This window comes from Trichosurus vulpecula, chromosome 8 (assembly GCF_011100635.1).
Source record: "Trichosurus vulpecula isolate mTriVul1 chromosome 8, mTriVul1.pri, whole genome shotgun sequence".
In the NCBI taxonomy this organism is placed as follows: domain Eukaryota; kingdom Metazoa; phylum Chordata; class Mammalia; order Diprotodontia; family Phalangeridae; genus Trichosurus; species Trichosurus vulpecula.
Genome location: NC_050580.1, coordinates 122577639 through 122595430, shown reverse-complemented (window position 1 = coordinate 122595430; position 17792 = coordinate 122577639). Strand labels below are relative to the sequence as shown.

The following is a 17792-nucleotide window of genomic DNA, read 5'->3' as shown; positions in this document are numbered from 1 at the left end:
ATTTGCCTAGTGGTTTACAGAATATTTTGAACTTTAGGGGACAATTGGGGAGAAAGGGGAGCAGTAGCAGCCAAAATCAGAGCAAGGAATGGTCATAGTTGAAACCATCTATTCCCCATTTCTAAGCCCCATCACTAGTGATACTACAGAAGATGTTGCCAAGGTCTGGATGCTGGTGATAGGGAAACTGGCAGTGTATGATGGGTAGGGAACCATAGTTTGTCCAAGGTTGATTTCTGACGCCTTCCACCTAGATTCCTCCTGCTAGAGGTGCTTAGTACCATGCAAGCAGAGACTGCAACATGTTCTTAATCTCATAAATGTAGACCAAAAAAGCCAAGTCACTATTTCATTAAGACTGTTTCAAACTGTATCCTCATGATTCATTTCAGTAGTGTTTGGAAGACTTTCAGGGCACAAAACATCTGTTCTGAATTAAATAGGACTTTTTGCTGATTGTTATTTCAAATGCTGGTACATGAAGTGCCTTTAAGAAGTACAGCTTTTAAAAAAGACCAGAATGAATGAAACAAGTTGTGAAATAGTCAAGTATCTTTATTCAGTTTATTTGTATGCAATAGCATCTTAGTCCCAATAAGATGACATTTTGGCTATGAATTCCCAGGTGTCACTGCTGTGATGCTTAGTAAGGCAAATGAAAATTATGCTGGCAGAATTCTGAAGACCTCTACATAATGTTTCATTCTATCCCATGCATCACCCCCCCCCTTTTTTTTTTTTTTTTTTTTTTACTAATGAGGAACAGGTTGCGAGAGGTTCTGAGGCCTGCTCTAAGGCAAGGTGATTCAGTCATCAGGTTTCCTCAATTTCAGCTGAGTCAAATTTTACCCGTGACTCAAACTGACTGTAAACCAAAATGATTTCAAATCTAATGTATATCTAGTTGATCAAATGGACTTCTTATCAAAATATATTTTAAAAAATAGCAACTAGCATATGGCAAAAATAGACTTAGAAAATCACACATTGCTTTAAAATACATTTGATTTTTAAAAAGAGAAGCTTGTTGTCCAAAGAATAAAAATTACCTGAGAATGAAATGGCCACCATAGCATTGGGTGGTTTTTCATGTAAAAAACATGATGCTTTTATTACCTCTTGACTCACTTGAATGTGTGTGTCAAAATCCCTGGGAGCAGTTTGCTGCTATTTAGTGTCCTTGTTTTACTGAGTGCTTTAATCAGCAAGGTAAGAAAAAGGATGAACCACCCCCCTGCCTCCCCCCCCCAGGCTGCATGGCTAAATGGATGTCACAAGAGGACAGAAACCATTGGAAAACTTTCTATTCCATAAAGCTGACTTCCCTAAGGACTTTTTTCTCAAGTGAGGTGGAAGGTCAAGAAATTTCACAGTGACTAACTAACTTTGGGTCCTCATGGCCAACTTAAAACTCAGGATTCATTCACTTAGGTTTTATGATATGTTGTAGTTCAGCACACGATGTCTTCTTTTTTTTCTTCATCTTTGCTCATCCCTATGTATTTCCAGGTTACATTAGTGGGATGGGATAAGATGCACAGTCAGCAAGACCACACATGTTCTTTCCTCGCTCAATAAGGAAGTACCTGGAGCAATCAAAAGAGAAATGAGGATTAGAGAAGAAGCCTCATATTACTGAGAGATCAAAAGACTAAGCAGCACTAAAAGCAATCATCTGATGTTCAAAAGGGAATGTATCCTAAAAAGCAGAACTCCATGGAAGAAGAGATAACGAAGAGCATAAAGCACATGTCTGGGACAAGCAATGATTCCTGTAGGTGTTAGGGGTAACTAATGAAAGGCAGAGAGGACGGTGGAGACTTGTACTGGGTCCCTGGGAGGTAGTCCTAGGTTAATGATTCTCAGTCTTGGTGGAAATGCCTACTTTTCTTAAAAGGTATCACAGAATTCTCAGAACAAAATATATTTTAATACACCTTCCTTCTGCCCACTACACCTAGTAAATCATATAATAGTTAAGAAGAAAAATGGGAGATGTACCAAAATTGAAGTATATAATGTCACAAGTCTATATATTTTCAGCCGCTATAATTTGTGTGTATGAAATTTGTTTTTAGTTTCCTATGTGTCTAAACTGTTGATCCCTAAGTCCTATTGTGGCCTGTCTACCAGGGGGCCTAGTTCAACTCCTGCTTTTTTAAATCAGGAACTCAGTGACTGCAGGTCACAGATCTTTTGTTTTAGGAAAATTCTTTAAAGAAATAACCTTCAACTAAAGTCACTTTTGTGGATGAATAACAGTCTCTGTAAGAGTCAGAACATTTACAGATAGGCTGAATACTCTTGCAGACAGGGGATGCAATTTGTAAGAGTTCATAAACACACAGAATTAACTTATATGCTACACGAGGGTAGGCTGTAGGGAGATGTGAAAACAGGGAAACTGTCCCCTTTTCTCTCTTCCTCTTACAAATTTCTCTTCACAGTTGTGAAACTTGTGACTTTCTACCAGTATCTATGGGTATTTAGTTGGATGGGAAGAGAAAGTAACATTTTGGTGTATTATTGACCTCCCAAGTTAAGTGCCACATTTTGCTATATTCCAAAAATCAGATATTTGCATCTTCCTTAAGGACTTTTGCCCTTCAATTTTATTAATTGAAAGTAGCTTTGAGTATTATAGTATCTAGTAGGAAATAGCCTGTGTAATTTACAGATGAGTCACTTAATATGTTCAAGTTCTTTTCCTTAACAAGGAAAGTGACTTTTCCTTCTGATGAATCTATTCATAATCCCTTTCCTTAAATGATACTTCTCCCAATAAGGAATTAGGAAGTTACTAAATCATTAAATAATCTGTTAATTTTTTTGGTATCATTTGTTCTGTGATTAAAACTAACTGACCAAAGATTGTAAAGAATAAAGGTGCCATTATCAGTATAAATAGCTTAATAAATTGGGTATGAGCTTCAAGCTATAATGGGACACTTTTACTCAGATGCAAAATCAGGTTTGCAATCCTTTATTAAACCAAGACCTTTTATACCAAACTGGCTTCTAAACACTAAATACAAACAATGTTGAAAATACTTAAATCTATTACTTAATTCAATAATAACTTTATTCGAAGTACAAGTCCTCTATGATTTTCTTCTTTAGAAGGATGGAACTATCTTTGGTGAGCAGTTATCTGAAAAGGGCTTTGAGTTCTTTGTAAAAATAAATTTAAAAGCAGTTCTGAAATGGAAAATTAATCAAGAGTCCTTCAGAAAGTTACACCTGACATTCAACATGATGCTTGACTAGGAAATGAAGTCACATACTTCCCCATGTATAATTGGGTTAATACCTCTAGAAATGATAGTAGTTTAATAAAAAGGAAAAAATGCTTTCTATTATGATCCTAATACACAATTTGCTACACTAGCAGTATTAAAGGAGACAAGTCCCAGTGAGAAAGGAATGTTTCCGAACTTCTTTTCCACATCTATAAAACAGCCACAATACTGTACGCCCTGTCTACCTCCCAAATGTTATTATAAGGAGATGACAGATGGGAAACCTCTGTGAAAAATTAAAGGCATTATATGCATATAACCTATCATTAATAAGCCCAATCTTTTTGTATGCTTGAGAAATGTAACTGAGAATCTTTATAATACACCTTTTTCCTTTTTTTTAAAATAGTATTTTATTTTTTTCCCAATATAATGCACTTTTAAAAACTGATACTTTCTTTCCTTGTTGATACAAAGATGATGGCATTTACTGGCCAATGGCAGGCTATATACTTGTCACTCACATTGAGGTAATGGATTTGCAACTCCCACCCCTACAGCCCCATGGCAAGTATTTGAGACTTTGGGTTCAAAATTATTTGTAGTGTTTGACAGCATAACAGGTAAAAGATAAATGGTTTATTTGGGGATCAAATTGGTGGTTAGCCCTTCTTGCCTTAAGTACTGAGCTAACTGTATGAAGGCACCAGGAACTGGCAGGAGCCTGAAGACTTTTAATCAGCTATAGATAATTTAGTTAAATGATAATCCAGAGTCCCTTACCCATTGTCTCCCCAGTGTGTACCCCAAGAGTTTTTCACAATCCAGTAAGGTACTCCATTTTCTTCTCCATACCCAACTGCAAGCACTGCATGATTCACTTTGTCTGGACTTTTAGAACACTTGGGGCTGAAAAATAAATCAAAGGCAAAAGCTTATAAAGTTTAGAGCTACATCATTGTTACTATTACTACCATAGTAAAAGTCTTCAAATATCTGGGACCTTGCTATTCAAAAGGATCCCTGGGTCAACATCCTTTGTTGAAGTGAGTTCAATGCAATAAACTTTCATTTGGTGCCTTCTATATATTATGCACTGTTCTAAGCATTGGGGACACGAAGGAAAAAAAAACCAGTGTCTGCCCTCAAGGTACATATATTCTGCCATCAAGAATCCTTTGGCTTGTGAAGGGATTCACACTTCCTTAATTACCCACTTTATAAATTCATATTTATTCTTAAAGACAGGTACAAGTATAGTGGAATTCCTAGAATTTAGAACTGTGTCACTGAACATATAACTAACTGGTAATGTGGTCACAGAATTCTCCTTGCTATTTTGTATTTTTGGAGTTCTAAGTTTCATTTTTGCACCAGATCCCACAATCTAAGTGGTATTTTTGGCCACAGAATTGGCTACTCTTAGGTATTCATAACAAAACTTAACAAGACTTAAATGATTACTGAAAACTACTATTCGGTAATGTTTTTCTTGTTCTTTTATGTAATGAAAAACTCACTTGGTATATATGCCTTTACGGTAGCTCATAAAGTCAGAAGTCACTTCAAAAGCAAAACTGACAGGGTTATGGTGGGCCACGGCTTCAGTCATAGCTTCTTCATCATACTGAGGAGGAAAAAAATAATACCTTGAATTATACATTTTATTTTGGCTTTCTCATTTCTTTTCCCTTTTATTATTAGATTTACATACCTGGCAAAAATATAACTCAAACTGAAAACTTACAAAGGAAAAGACTAGTCTTTCCCTCATTTTAAAAAAAGAGAAAATAAACACACCAGACACTAGAGGGCACGCTTATTTATTTGTTTGTATGTTTGTTTGTTTATTTGTTTATTTTTTGCTTTGGTCCCAAGGACTAGTACTTTAGTTATATCAGCTAAATATGTAGCTGATTTGTTAAATAAACCTATTTTTCCTATGATGAAAAAATGTTATGCAATGGAAGTGTGACTCTTATGCAAAATCTGTCTTTAAGAGATTAGTGGATGTCATAGCTTAATCCAAAGTGACAGAGTGACCATAAAAGATATGTTATTATACTAGACAGAGGTTGGAACAACAAGGAGATATGGAATTATACCCATGTTACAAACATGCTAATTGATATGTCATTATAAGAAGTATCACTATCAGAAAACTTTATTATAACAAAAATATGTGATGACTACTACATCTTCAATACAGCAAATTAATAATAATAACAATAGCTAGCGTTTATACAGCACTTTAAGATTCATAACATAGAAATATTTAAAATATAAATATTAGTGTGATATACAATATAAATCTAATTTGATTCTCATGACAACACTGGAAGGTAATTGTTATTACTCTCTCCATTGTACAGATGAGGAAACCAAGGCAGAGGTTAAGTGATTTGCCTGGGCTCACACAGGAAGTGTCTGAGGCTGTACCTGAACTCAGGTCTTCCTGACTCTAAGTTCAGTGCTATATCATTGCACCACCTACCTGCCTCCACTGTGAATTCCTATACAATAAAAGAATTGGCACAGCTGGTTTGTTGAAAGGGGATTTGGTCATAGAAATCTCTTTGTACATCACTCCCACAATACTGTTACCCAGGGACTTTTTGTACTTACAAGTGTTATGTTGACCACATCTTTGACAAAAGCAATGGCTTTGTTTGGTTGGAATTTGCAAGTGCCATCCTGTTCAAAACAGCAACGACATTGAGAATCAATTATATATAGTACAGCTATTCCAACAATATTGTTTTAGATTAGATATCAAGAATACCTTTCCTTCATAAGGATATGTGTCTTCTCCCATAATTCCTTTATTATACATTATATATTCAAAAGCTTGACTTGGGAGACCCCTGTAAAACAATTCAATGACAAGCTTATTATGACCACAAAACAATTCTTTGGATAATTGGTAATCACATATATAGGAATTCATACTACAATTGATTTTTCCCTGAACTACGTGAAAGTTACAGTATATTTATCTAACTTTTCCCATTTGCAGTACATCCAATAACAACATTTATTGATTATCTCAGAATGGAAAGTGTCAGGAAGCAGTCCCTTCCTTCCTAATTTTTAAGTTGAATGCTATGCTGCTGTATATTAATATAAACATGGGAATATTTGCCTTGATTTTCATGAAAGCTCAGTAAACTGAATGGAACCTACTTGAACTCAAAATTCAACCAAATTTGCTTTTGAGAAAACTAACATTCAAGCTCTAATTGAGAACTTTGTTCTAGATCTCCATTGTAATCACCTATTGACGGAGTTAAAGCTAGTTTTGTCTAAATTATGATGTAGGATTGTTATTGTTTTAAATCCGCAATTGATAATGAGATCTAGTTGTTAGGATTTGATCATTAATTCAACAAGTGGTGCTGGTCCATATCCAAGAACTTTATTATCTAATAAGACAAGATTATCAGTAACCATACTGCAAAGCAGAAAATACAAATGCTGTAAGAGAACTACAAGAGAAGTTCCATTTGGAGCAGAGAGAGAAGATAAGCTGATGGGAAATTGAGGGAAAACTTCATGAATGGGGCAGTATACGATAAGGTCTTGACCTTTCCAATCAAAATGGCCAAGTGAGTTCTCAAAGGGAGCCAGACTCCTTAAATAACCCTTAAAAAAAGAAACAAACCCAACAACATACCAAAGAAAAAAAGAATTAACCAGTATTTTAAAATGAACAAAACAGAATACTACACACACACACACACAAACCAAAAGAAACTAATAGGCCAACTGGACCAGCTAAGGGTACTAGAAGCAATGCAGTAGGAATAGGAAGCCCTGCAAAGAAGGAACACAAAGATATGAAGATGAGTATTTCTTGTATGATAGGCAAAGATGGATGTTGCATTAAGGGCAGAGACAGGAAAGACAGACAAAGAATGGAAGCTATTTCAGACAAGAAAACAGCAGGAACAAAAGCTGGAGGAAGAAAATTTAGGTATGTGGTAGTAGTTAAAGCTGGAACATTAGGTTGAGGCTAGAGCACGAAGGGACTTGAATACTTGGCTGAGGATTCTGTATCTGACTTGGTAATCAATGAGGACCCGATGAGAAATTTGAATAGCAGAGTGACCAAAGCTGTGCTTTATGAAGATTAACCTGGCAATGATTTGTAGAATAGATTGAAGGAAGAGACCAGGTAGAAGACAAATCCATGTGACAAGTAATAAAGTGTTGAAATGGAGTAGTGGTAGTGGGAATTGAAAAGAGGGGAGAGGTACAAGAGATATTTGAGATAGAATTAATTGGACTTTTCAATGGACTACATATGGAAGACGAAATAGAAGTGAAAAATTACTAGAGTTTTGAGTCTGGATGGGGTGGCACCATTAGCAGAAACAGGAAATTTAGAAGGAAAAAACTATTTCATGGAGGGACAGTAAGTTTGGTTTTAGATAATTGGAAAACCAACAATTGGTCTAGTTCCTTCAGATAGCAACTGAAATGAACCAATTCAACTGGCAGCTGGTGCTTGATTAATTGAGCTGATTTATAACAATCAAGATATACAGCCCAAATCCAAAACGAACAGTATCTTCAAAGAGAACCAGTAAATTCCTAGACTCTTCTTCAGTAACCAAATATTTGGCTGTTCTACAAAATAGTCTTTGCTTAGTTCAATTTAATTAATTTCAGCAAATATTTACATAGTGTTGTATGAATACTATGATGGATAATTATATCTACATCTATAACTATATATTTATATATCACCATGAAGGGATTATAATTTCCTTGGAACATAAATAAGTAAATCAGATAAATAACAAGGCTGAATTAAGTGCCCAAGTGATTGTTATAAATAATTTTCATGTAATGGCTGGAGTTCTGGATTTGGATATAAGATGCTATGATTTCAAATCCTGACTTGCTCATATACTAGCTATGTGACTCTGGGCAGGCAAGTCATTTAACTTCCTCAGCCTCAGTTTCTTCATCTGCAAAGTGGGGATAATAAAGTACATAAGTTACATGTTGGTTATGAGGTTCCAATGAAATAACATGTAAAGTACCTTGCAAACCTTAAAGCACTATATAAATACTACCTATATAAAGAGAGGAAGGAGATAGAATTGAATTTTGACTGCTGGCCAAGGAGTTTAGACAAAAATTCTGTAGGCAGCCAAGAGACACTGCTAATTTTTAAACTGAGGAGGGACAAGACAAAAGCAGTGTGTTTTTTAGGATTAAACCTCCGATGACATTGAAGATGCGATGTGAAGAAACAGGAAGCAGAAGTGAACAGACCAGTTACAAAGCTCTTGTTATTCAGTATTTCAACAAGTCAACAAACTAAATCGAACACCATGCAGAAACATCATGCAGAAAATGTGCAATTATGTAGGCTAGAGCCCGGACTCTGATGGCTGAGGGAATGGAAAGAAAGCAAGAGGTGAATTTTAAAAACTAACATTTTCCCCCAATTACATGTAAAAACAATTTTTAACGTTTCTAAAAAGTTTTGAGTTCCAAATTCTGTCCCTTTCCCCCTCCTCCTCTCTGATACGGTAAGCAATCTGATATAGGTTATACATGTGCAGTCGTGTAAAACATTTCCATATTAGTAATTTTGTGCAAGAAGACTAAAACAAGAAAAAAAGGAAAGGAAAGAAAGAAAGGAAGGAAGGAAGGAAGGAAGAAAAAGATTGTGCTTCAGTCTATATTAAGATGTCATTTCTTTCTCTGGAGGCATACAGTATTTTTTGTCATAAGTCCTTTGGGATTGTCTTGGATCGTTATATTGCTGAGAATAACTAAGTCATTCACAGTTATTGTATAATACTCCTGTTATTGTGTACAATGTCCTCCTGGTTCTGCTCGTTTCAATGTGTATCAGTTCGTGTAAGTGTATCCTGCTTGTCATTTCAATAAAATTCCAACTTGTTAAGCCATTCCTCAATTGACGGGCATCCCCTCAATTTCTAATTCTTAGCCACCACAAAAAAAGCTGCTATAAATATTTTTGTACAAATAGGTCTTTTTGCTGTTTAAAAAAATCTCTTTGGGATGCAAAACTATCAGTGGTATTGCTGGATCTATCTGGCCCCGGGGATTTTTTCTTAGAGAGTTCATTGATGGCTTATTCAATTTCTTTTTTCTAAGATTGGGTTATTTAAGTATTCTGTTTCCTCTTCTGTTGATCTGGGCAATTTATAGTTTTGTAAATACTCATTCATTTTATTTGGGTTGTCAGATTCATTGGCATATAATTGGGAAAAATAACTCCTAATAATTGTTTTAATTTCCTCTTCATTGGTGGTCAATACACCCTTTTTATTTTTGATACTGGTAATTTGGTTTTCTTCATTTTTTAAAAAATCAAATTAACCAGTGGTTTATGTATTTTCTTGTTTTTTTTTTTCATAAAACCAGCTTCTAGTTTTCTTTATTAGTTCAATGGTTTTCACACCTTCAGTTTTATTACTCTTTTAACTTCTCCTTTAAAAATTTAGATATTATACCATTTGGCACATATATGTTTAGTATTGATAATATTTCACTGTCTATGGTATCTTTTAGGAAGATACAGTTTCCTTTCTTATCTCTTTAAATTAGATCCATTTTTGCTTTTACTTTGTCTGAGATCATGATTGCTACCCTTTTTTTTTTTAGTTCAGCTGAAACATAATAGATTCTGCTCCAGCCCCTTACTTTTATTCTGTGTGTGTCTCTGTGTTTCAGATGTGTTTCTTGTGAACACCACATCATAGGATTCTGGTGTTTAATCTACTCTTCTATCCATTTCCATTTTATGGGTGAGTTCATCCCATTCTCATTTACAGTTATGATAACTAATTGTGTATTTCCCTTCATCCTATTTTCCCCTTCTTTATCTTTTTCTCTCTCTTACCTTTTACCCTGTCCCTCCCCACAAGTGTTTTACTTCTGATCACTACCTCCCCCAATCTGCTTGTCTGTTTATCAGTCTCCCCTGCTTTTTAATCTTTGTCCCTTTTTACTTCCCTATAGGGTAAGATAGACATCCATATCCAACTGAGTATATATATTATTACCTCTTTGAGTCAATTCTGATGAGATTAAGGTTCATGTTGCCTGCCACCCCTCCCCATCTTACCCTAAACTGTAATAGCTCTTTCACATACCTCTTTTATGTGAAATAATTTACCCCATTTTATCTCCCTCTTCCATCATCTTCCAGTGCAACCTTCTCTCTCGCTCTGTAATTTTGTTGGTTTTTTTTTTTTTTGGATACCATCCCATCATGGTTATCTCACATCTGTACCTTCTGTCTATGTATAATTCTTCTAATTGTCATTGTAGTAATAAAGTTATTAAGAGTTACAAATATCATTTTGCCATGTAGGAATATATGGAGAGATATTTTGAAAGAAGGATTGTGAGAACCTGGTAACTGATTGGATATGTATAGAAGTAAATTCCTCTTAAGAGAGGAATAAGTTAAAAAAAAATGACTACAAATTTTGGTGACTAGGAGAATGATGTTGCTACTGACAAAAATAGGCATCTTACAGAGGACAGACAGGTATATGTTTTTTTAGGGGAACTGGCTAAGTATTCTAGAAAGCAGTAGAACAATCAAAGTGGAAATTTCCTCCTATAGGCAGCTACAAATAATCTGGTGATCAGAGCTCAAGAGAGCTAGGGTTCTGATCAGAGCCAGCAACACACTGTGGAAACCTCTGTAAATTTTTTTTTGCATGTTTATTTAAAAAAATATCTAGGAGTTATGGATAGAGCATCATCTTTAGAATCAGGAAGACATATGTTCAGGTCCTGTTTCTTATACTTAATTGCTTATAAGCAAATCATTCAACCTCCTAAGTATCACTTAAGATTATAAATATCAGATGAGATGCCAAACTGCAACCCATAGGAGGAGTTTCTATACCAAGAGTTCTTATACCTTGTTCCTCCCTAAGCTGTACCTACTTCTTCTTTTTTTTATTAGTTAGTTTATTTATTTTTAGTTTTCAACATTTACTTCCATAAGTTTTAAATTTTCTCCCCCCCTTTCTTCCTCCTCCCTCCCCAAGACAGCCTGCAATCCAATATAGACTCTACATATACATTTCTATTAAACATATTTTCACATTAGTCACGTCATATAGAAGAATTATAATGAATGGCAGAAACCATGAGAAAAAAACCCCAAAACAAAAAAAAAGTTCATATAAATCTTTCCGGGTTTTTCTGAAATCTGCCTGTTCATCATTTCTTAAGGAACAATAGTATTCCATTACATTCATATACCACAACTTATTCAGCCATTCCCCAATTGATGGGCATCCCCTCAATTTCCAATTCTTGGCCACCACAAAGAGAACTGCTATAAGAGCTATTTTTGTACATGTGGGTCCTTTTCCCATTTTTATGATCTCTTTGGGATACAGCCCTAGAAGTGGTATTTCTGGGTCAAAGGGTATGCACATTTTTATAGCCCTTTAGGCATAGTTCCAAATTGCTCTCCAGAATAGTTGGATCAGCTCCATCAACAATGAATTAGTGTTCCATCTTTCCCAACATTAATCATTTTCCTATTTTGTCATGTTAGCCAATCTGGTAGGTGTGATGTAGTACCTCAGAGTTGTTTTAATTTGCATCTCTTTAATCTATAATGATTCAGAGCATTTTTTCATATGACTATAGATAGCTTTGATTTCTTCCTCTGAAAACTGCCTGTTTATATCCTTTGACATTTATCAACTGGGGAATGACTTGTATTCTTGTAAATTCGACTTAGTTCTCTATGTATTTTAGAAATGAGGCCTTTATTAGAGATACTAGTTGTAAAATTCTTTCCCAGTTTTCTGCTTCCATCTTAATCTTGGTTGCATTGGCTTTGTTTGTGCAAAACCTTTTCAATTTAATGTAATCAAAAATATCCATTTTGCATTTCATAATGTTCTCTATCTCTTGTTTGGTCATCAATTCCTCCATTCTACATAAATCTGACAGTTAAACTATTACTTGCTCCCCTGCTTTGTTTATAGTATCAGCCTTTATATCTGAATTGGGTACCCATTTGGAGTTTATTTTGGTATGTGGTGTCAGATGTTGGTCTGTGCCCAGTTTCTGCCATACTATTTTCCAGTTTTCCCAGAAGTTTTTGTCAAATAGTGAGTTCTTATCCCAGAAGCTGGGGTCTTTGGGTTTATCAAAACAGTAGATTGCTATAGTCATTGACTGCTGTGTCTTGTGTACCTAACCTAGCCTACTGATCTATCCCTCTATTTCTTAGCCAGTACCAAGTAGTTTTGATGATTGCTGCTTTATAATACAATTTAAGATCTGGTATGGCTAGGCCATCTTCCCTAGTATTTCTTTTCATTAATTCCCTTGATATTCTGGACCTTTTGTTCTTCCAGATGAATTTTGATATTTTTTTTATTATTTTATTATTTTTTCTAGCTCTATAAAATAATTTTTGGTAGTTTGGTATGGCACTGAATAAGTAAATTAATTTAGGTAGAATTGTGTCATTTTTATTATATTAGCTTGGCATTGGGCAGCTAGGTGGCGCAGTGAGTAGAGCATTGGCTCTGGAGTCAGGAGGACCTGGGTTCAAATCCAGCCTCAGACACTTGACATACTTACTAGCTGTGTGACCTTGGGCAAGTCACTTAACCCCAATTGCCCTGCCTTCCCCCTTCAAAAACAAAACAAAACAAAACAAAACAAAAATATTAGCTTGGCATACCCGTGAGCAACTAATGTTTTCCCAATTATTTAGATCTAACTTTATTTGTGTGAAAAGTGTTTCGTAATTGTGTTCATATGGTTCCTGGGTTTGTTTTGGCAGGTAGACTCCCAAATATTTTATAATATCTACAGTAATCTTAAATGGAATTTCTCTATCTTGTGCTGTTGGGCTTTGTTAGTAATATATAAGTGCAGATTATTTATGTGGGTTTATTTTCTGTTCTGCAACTTTGCTAAAGTTGTTTATTATTTCAAGGAGTTATTTTACTTGATTCTCTAGGATTTCCTAAGTATATCATCATATCATCTGCAAAGAGTGATAACTTAATTTCTTCTTTGCCTATTCTATTCGTACCTACTTCTTAAAGAGCTCAGGTGCTGGAATTCACAGGTTGGAAGCACCTCTGCCTCTGGGCCACTTCCTCTGAGTGAATGACTCCTCCCAGAAACTCTAAGAAGGGCGCCCAGGCCAGCCAGGTCTCATTCCTTTCTAGCACACCAGACTTCTCTACCATCCCTCTCCTTCTTCAACTTTCTTTTAGGCCTTATCTTGCCCTGTTAGAAAGACCCTCTAGGGTAGAGAGTCTGACTTTTTTCTACTTAAGTTGTATTCTCAGAATTCAGCATATTGCCTGGCACATTTGTTGTTGTTGTTCAGTTGTGTCCCACTCTCAGTGACTCCATGGACAACAGCACCCCAGGCCTTTCTATCCTCCACTAGCACCCCAGGCTTTTCTATCCTCCACTATCTTTCGAAGTCTGTCCAAGTTCATGTTTGTTGTTTCCATGACACTATATCTTCATCTTATCCTTTGCTGTCCCCTTTTCCTTTTGCCTTCAATTTTTCCCAACATCAGATTTTTTATTTTTTTCCCCCATTCTAGTTGACTGATCAATGAAATTACAAGTCAGTAACAAAAACAAAGAAACAAAACCCCAAACAAAACCCAAATCTCTTATCTTTGTATGCTCTGTAAAATGATTTTACATAACTTAATCTTATCAAATAGTCATATAACAACTCTGGGAGTTTGGTTACATATGAGTGTTATTGTCATTTTACTGAGGAGGCAACTAATATTCTACAATGTTAAGTGTTTTTCCCCAAGTCATGCACATGACCTTGACAGAGATGAGACTAGAAACAAGGCTTTCTCAGTTTTCAGTACAGTGCTTTTCCTTTTTCAAAATTAATAAGAGTCTATTTACTTTCCTTCCTTCCTCCCCAACTTAGAAAAAAGAAAAAGACTCTTGTAACAAATGTGCATTATCAAGCAAACAAATCCCCATATAGGCCATGCAAAAATGTATTTTCTATTCCTCCTAACCTGGGGGTAGCATATAAAGGAAGGCTCCCTTTTGTAATTTAATACGGGTTTGGATGAATGCTTTTAGGTTTATAAAAAAAATATTAGAAGACTTTAACTTGGTGCTGATAAAGTTAATGCTAGTATTTATCCTTGTAACAGAAAAAGGAAATTAACATACACTTGGAAGATAATTTATTATGGATTTCTTGGGCTTGGTGATGTTCCAGCTGCTGCTACAGATTGTTCTCCAGCAAAACAGCCATAACTTGGAGTTATGGAGGATAAGAGCAACTAAATCCAAAATGAGAAATGCTGAATTCAAAAATAGTTAAGATTAATGTGTAGCCCAGGCTTTTGAGCATACTCAGTTTGTCTAAGATAGAGCCCACTGCATTCCCTACCATATGGGTGGGAGCAGCAGAAGGCTTGAGGGAATTAGGACAGCAAGTGGTTAATTGTGGGAACTGAGTGAACTACATTGACTCATCTTGTGACTTGATTCTGGAGCTAACCCAGTTTCCTTTCTGTTCAATTATGGGTCTAGTCCAATTTCTGTCTTGTGAGAATACTTTATTCTGTGTTGGGAATTGGGAGAAAATCTTACTATATTGTTTTAACCTAGTCCTTCATGGCTGGGAAGCTGGACCACCTTTACCTGCTGTTTAGAGACCTTTAACTAAGAACCTAGGTTATGCTGATCAAAAATCTGGTTAGATCCTAAGATTGATGCAAGGAGTTTTCTCATAATTATATGTCTCAAGCAGCCCATGTATCTTATCTGAAAACTGGTCTAGTACTCATCAATCAGTTGTTGTTTCCCTGTTCCTTTGATTGTTTATAGACACTTGCAGGGAGTGGGGTACCTCTTTTTCTAAATTCAGGGAATTGCTCCTGTTTGCTCTTCCCCTCCCAACTTGGAAAGTCCCTAATCTTTCCCCTAATTAGAAATCAGATTATCTAATGCTGTATTGTTTCCTTTTAATTAATTGGTCTCATTTGATGAATTTTTAAAAAATGTATAAAAGTCTGTCTCCCATTGTATTTGGGGTCCAGGCCTAAGCTGAAGAGGTCTGGTCCTGGCTTGTTGGGCAATTCCTTAATCACTTAAACACTGCTTAATAAATTGATATGTGTAGAAGCTTGAACCTTTGTTTCCTCAGTCATTTCATGTTTCACCTGCCACAGGCTCCATGTTAGAAAAACCGGGCATGTTCATAAGCTTGGGCTACACTAGACTGAAAGTAATTTATAAAGTCTTGTCTATCTATTCAGGGGTGACTTACCCATTGCATCCATGATTGTTAAAATCTTGAGCACAGTCCACTAGTTGTTGTTCTGCCTAATGAAATATAAATGAATTCCAGTGAATTTGATTCAGAATCAAAATAATTTAGAATCAAATATATATATATATTACATATATATTACATATATTAGGTATGCTGATCAGATCTATGAAAATAATAATAATAAAAACACTTGTAGCTAGCATTTATAGAGCACTTTAAGGTTTGCAAAGTACCTTATATGTCATATCATTTAATCCTTACAATAGCTCTGGGAAGTAGATGCTATTTTCATCCCCATTTTAAAGATACATCTGAGAGGGGTTTATGTGAATTACCCAGGGTCTCACAGATAGTTAAATGTCTAGGGCATGATTTGAATTCAGATTTTTCTAATTCCACATCCAAAGTTCTATCTAGTATCCATAGGTATCAGACTCCTGGCAGGCAAAATAGGTGGGCCCAAGCCAGATTAATATGTAATTGTGAAATGTTTAACAAAATAAATAAAAATACAATATGACATAGATAATGTTAATTTGTGGTTTCCTAAGTCAACATGCAGCCACAGGAATCCAGTTCTATATGAATCCGACATTGCCATTAATTGTCTAATTGTCTACCTGTCAACTACATACCAGGATGAATATTAGGTAAACTGATGGAAATGTCTCAAATATTTACATTGCCTTAAGCATATAATTAAGTATGTTTCCTTCTTAGTACTTGTATGCCTTATACATTTGTAAACATGCTATATCTTACACATGGGTTTAGATAAGGGCAAAATAAGTTAGTAAATCCCTGGCTTCTATACATAAATGATGAAATACCTGACTCTTATTAAATGTAGGGTCTTTGAAATTGCAATCTTTAAAAAGGTAAATCATATCATGTTTAATTTCAATTAATCTTTTTATATCTTTTTTTTGAGATGAAATCTATTTATAACTTCCCACCATCTTGGTGTTAAATACAGAGTTTTTCTTTCTTTCTCTCTTCCTTTTTTTTTCTTTTGGCAGGCCCTTTCCAACCTAAATATAGGTTCAGTGGCCTCAAGCCTTAAGCATATGACTTACTATCCCTTTCTAAGTTGGGTTGAGTTTACTTCAGTTCTAGGTCAATATGACATTGTGTTTTTTTTTTTAAGCAAATTAAACCATCAGGAAGCAAAAATATAAAAATGCTCAGATAGCAATAAAATGATTGTACACAGAAATTTAAGCTTAACTTAAATTCCTTGCTTCCTTTAAAGCTCCACACAAACACCAATTCCCACAAGAGGCCTTTCCTAAGCCCCCACCTACCAATGCCTCTTCTTCCTCACCACAACATTATTTACTTTATATATTTTGAACTTATTTATATGTGTAAGTGATGTTTCCCCTGACAGAATGTTAGGTTCTTAAAGGGCCAGGACAGCTTGGTTGTTTTTGTTGTTGCATTGCCCAATGCCTAGCATTGTTCCTGGTACTAAGAGGTGCTTAACTGATCGATTGCTAGAGCTACTTATGTCAATTACTGATCTGTTTAAAGTATTAAGGTGGTGGTGATTGTTGTGGTCAAGATCTATAAGGTCTATAATTTCTTTGGTATGGGGAACTCCTAAGGTATAGAGAACTTCCTAATTTTGGAAACTCTTTTGGCCAATATTATTTACTAAGCACAGGGGGTACAAATACAAAAAAACAACAACAAAGAAAGTGCTTCTCAAGAAGCTTACATTTTATGGGTTTTTTTGGGAAGGGGGAGAAGGCAAGGCAATCGGGGTTAAGTGACTTGCTCATCACACAGCTAGTGAGTGTGCCAAGTGTCTGAGGCCAGATTTGAACTCAGGTCCTCCTGACTCCAGAGCTGGTGCTCTACTCACTGCACCACCTAGCTGCCCCAAGGAGCTTATATTTTAAAGAGAGAAACAATACTCGTGGGGGAGTGGTAGCCAGGCAGAGGCACTTTTGCCCAGAAGTTACAGGGCTGAGGACTGGGGCCAGAGTGAGCGTAGGTTGAGACACTTTATTTAGGAACACCAGCAGCAAGGCAAGCAAAGTTGATATGATCATGATTCATTATTCTAGAACTGCAGGGGAGGGAAGGGTTGAAGGGCATATCTATTGATTAGGTGGGGCTAGGCGGAGGATGAAGAGGGTCAGGGGTGGAGGGGAGATATGTAAGGAAGGAAGGAGTGAAACAAGCCTAGTGGGGACTGCCTGGAGAAGCAGTCATTAATCTGAAGAGTGAGG

At 35.8% G+C, this 17792-nt stretch overlaps 1 protein-coding gene across 1 annotated transcript in view; it reads right to left on the bottom strand.

Moving 5' to 3' along the window:
* Positions 1–534: 534 nt before the first annotated feature.
* LOC118829249 (pro-cathepsin H-like) overlaps positions 535–17792 on the bottom strand; it is a 44628-nt gene continuing 27370 nt past the window's right edge. Inside the window, exons 7-12 of the mRNA XM_036736240.1 lie at positions 15550–15605; positions 6022–6103; positions 5865–5933; positions 4760–4866; positions 4023–4148; positions 535–1586 (exon numbers count right to left, since the gene is read on the bottom strand). Of these exons, the coding sequence (XP_036592135.1) occupies positions 1511–1586; positions 4023–4148; positions 4760–4866; positions 5865–5933; positions 6022–6103; positions 15550–15605 (516 nt within the window). The 3' untranslated portion in view covers positions 535–1510. The remainder of the gene's footprint in view (positions 1587–4022; positions 4149–4759; positions 4867–5864; positions 5934–6021; positions 6104–15549; positions 15606–17792) is intronic.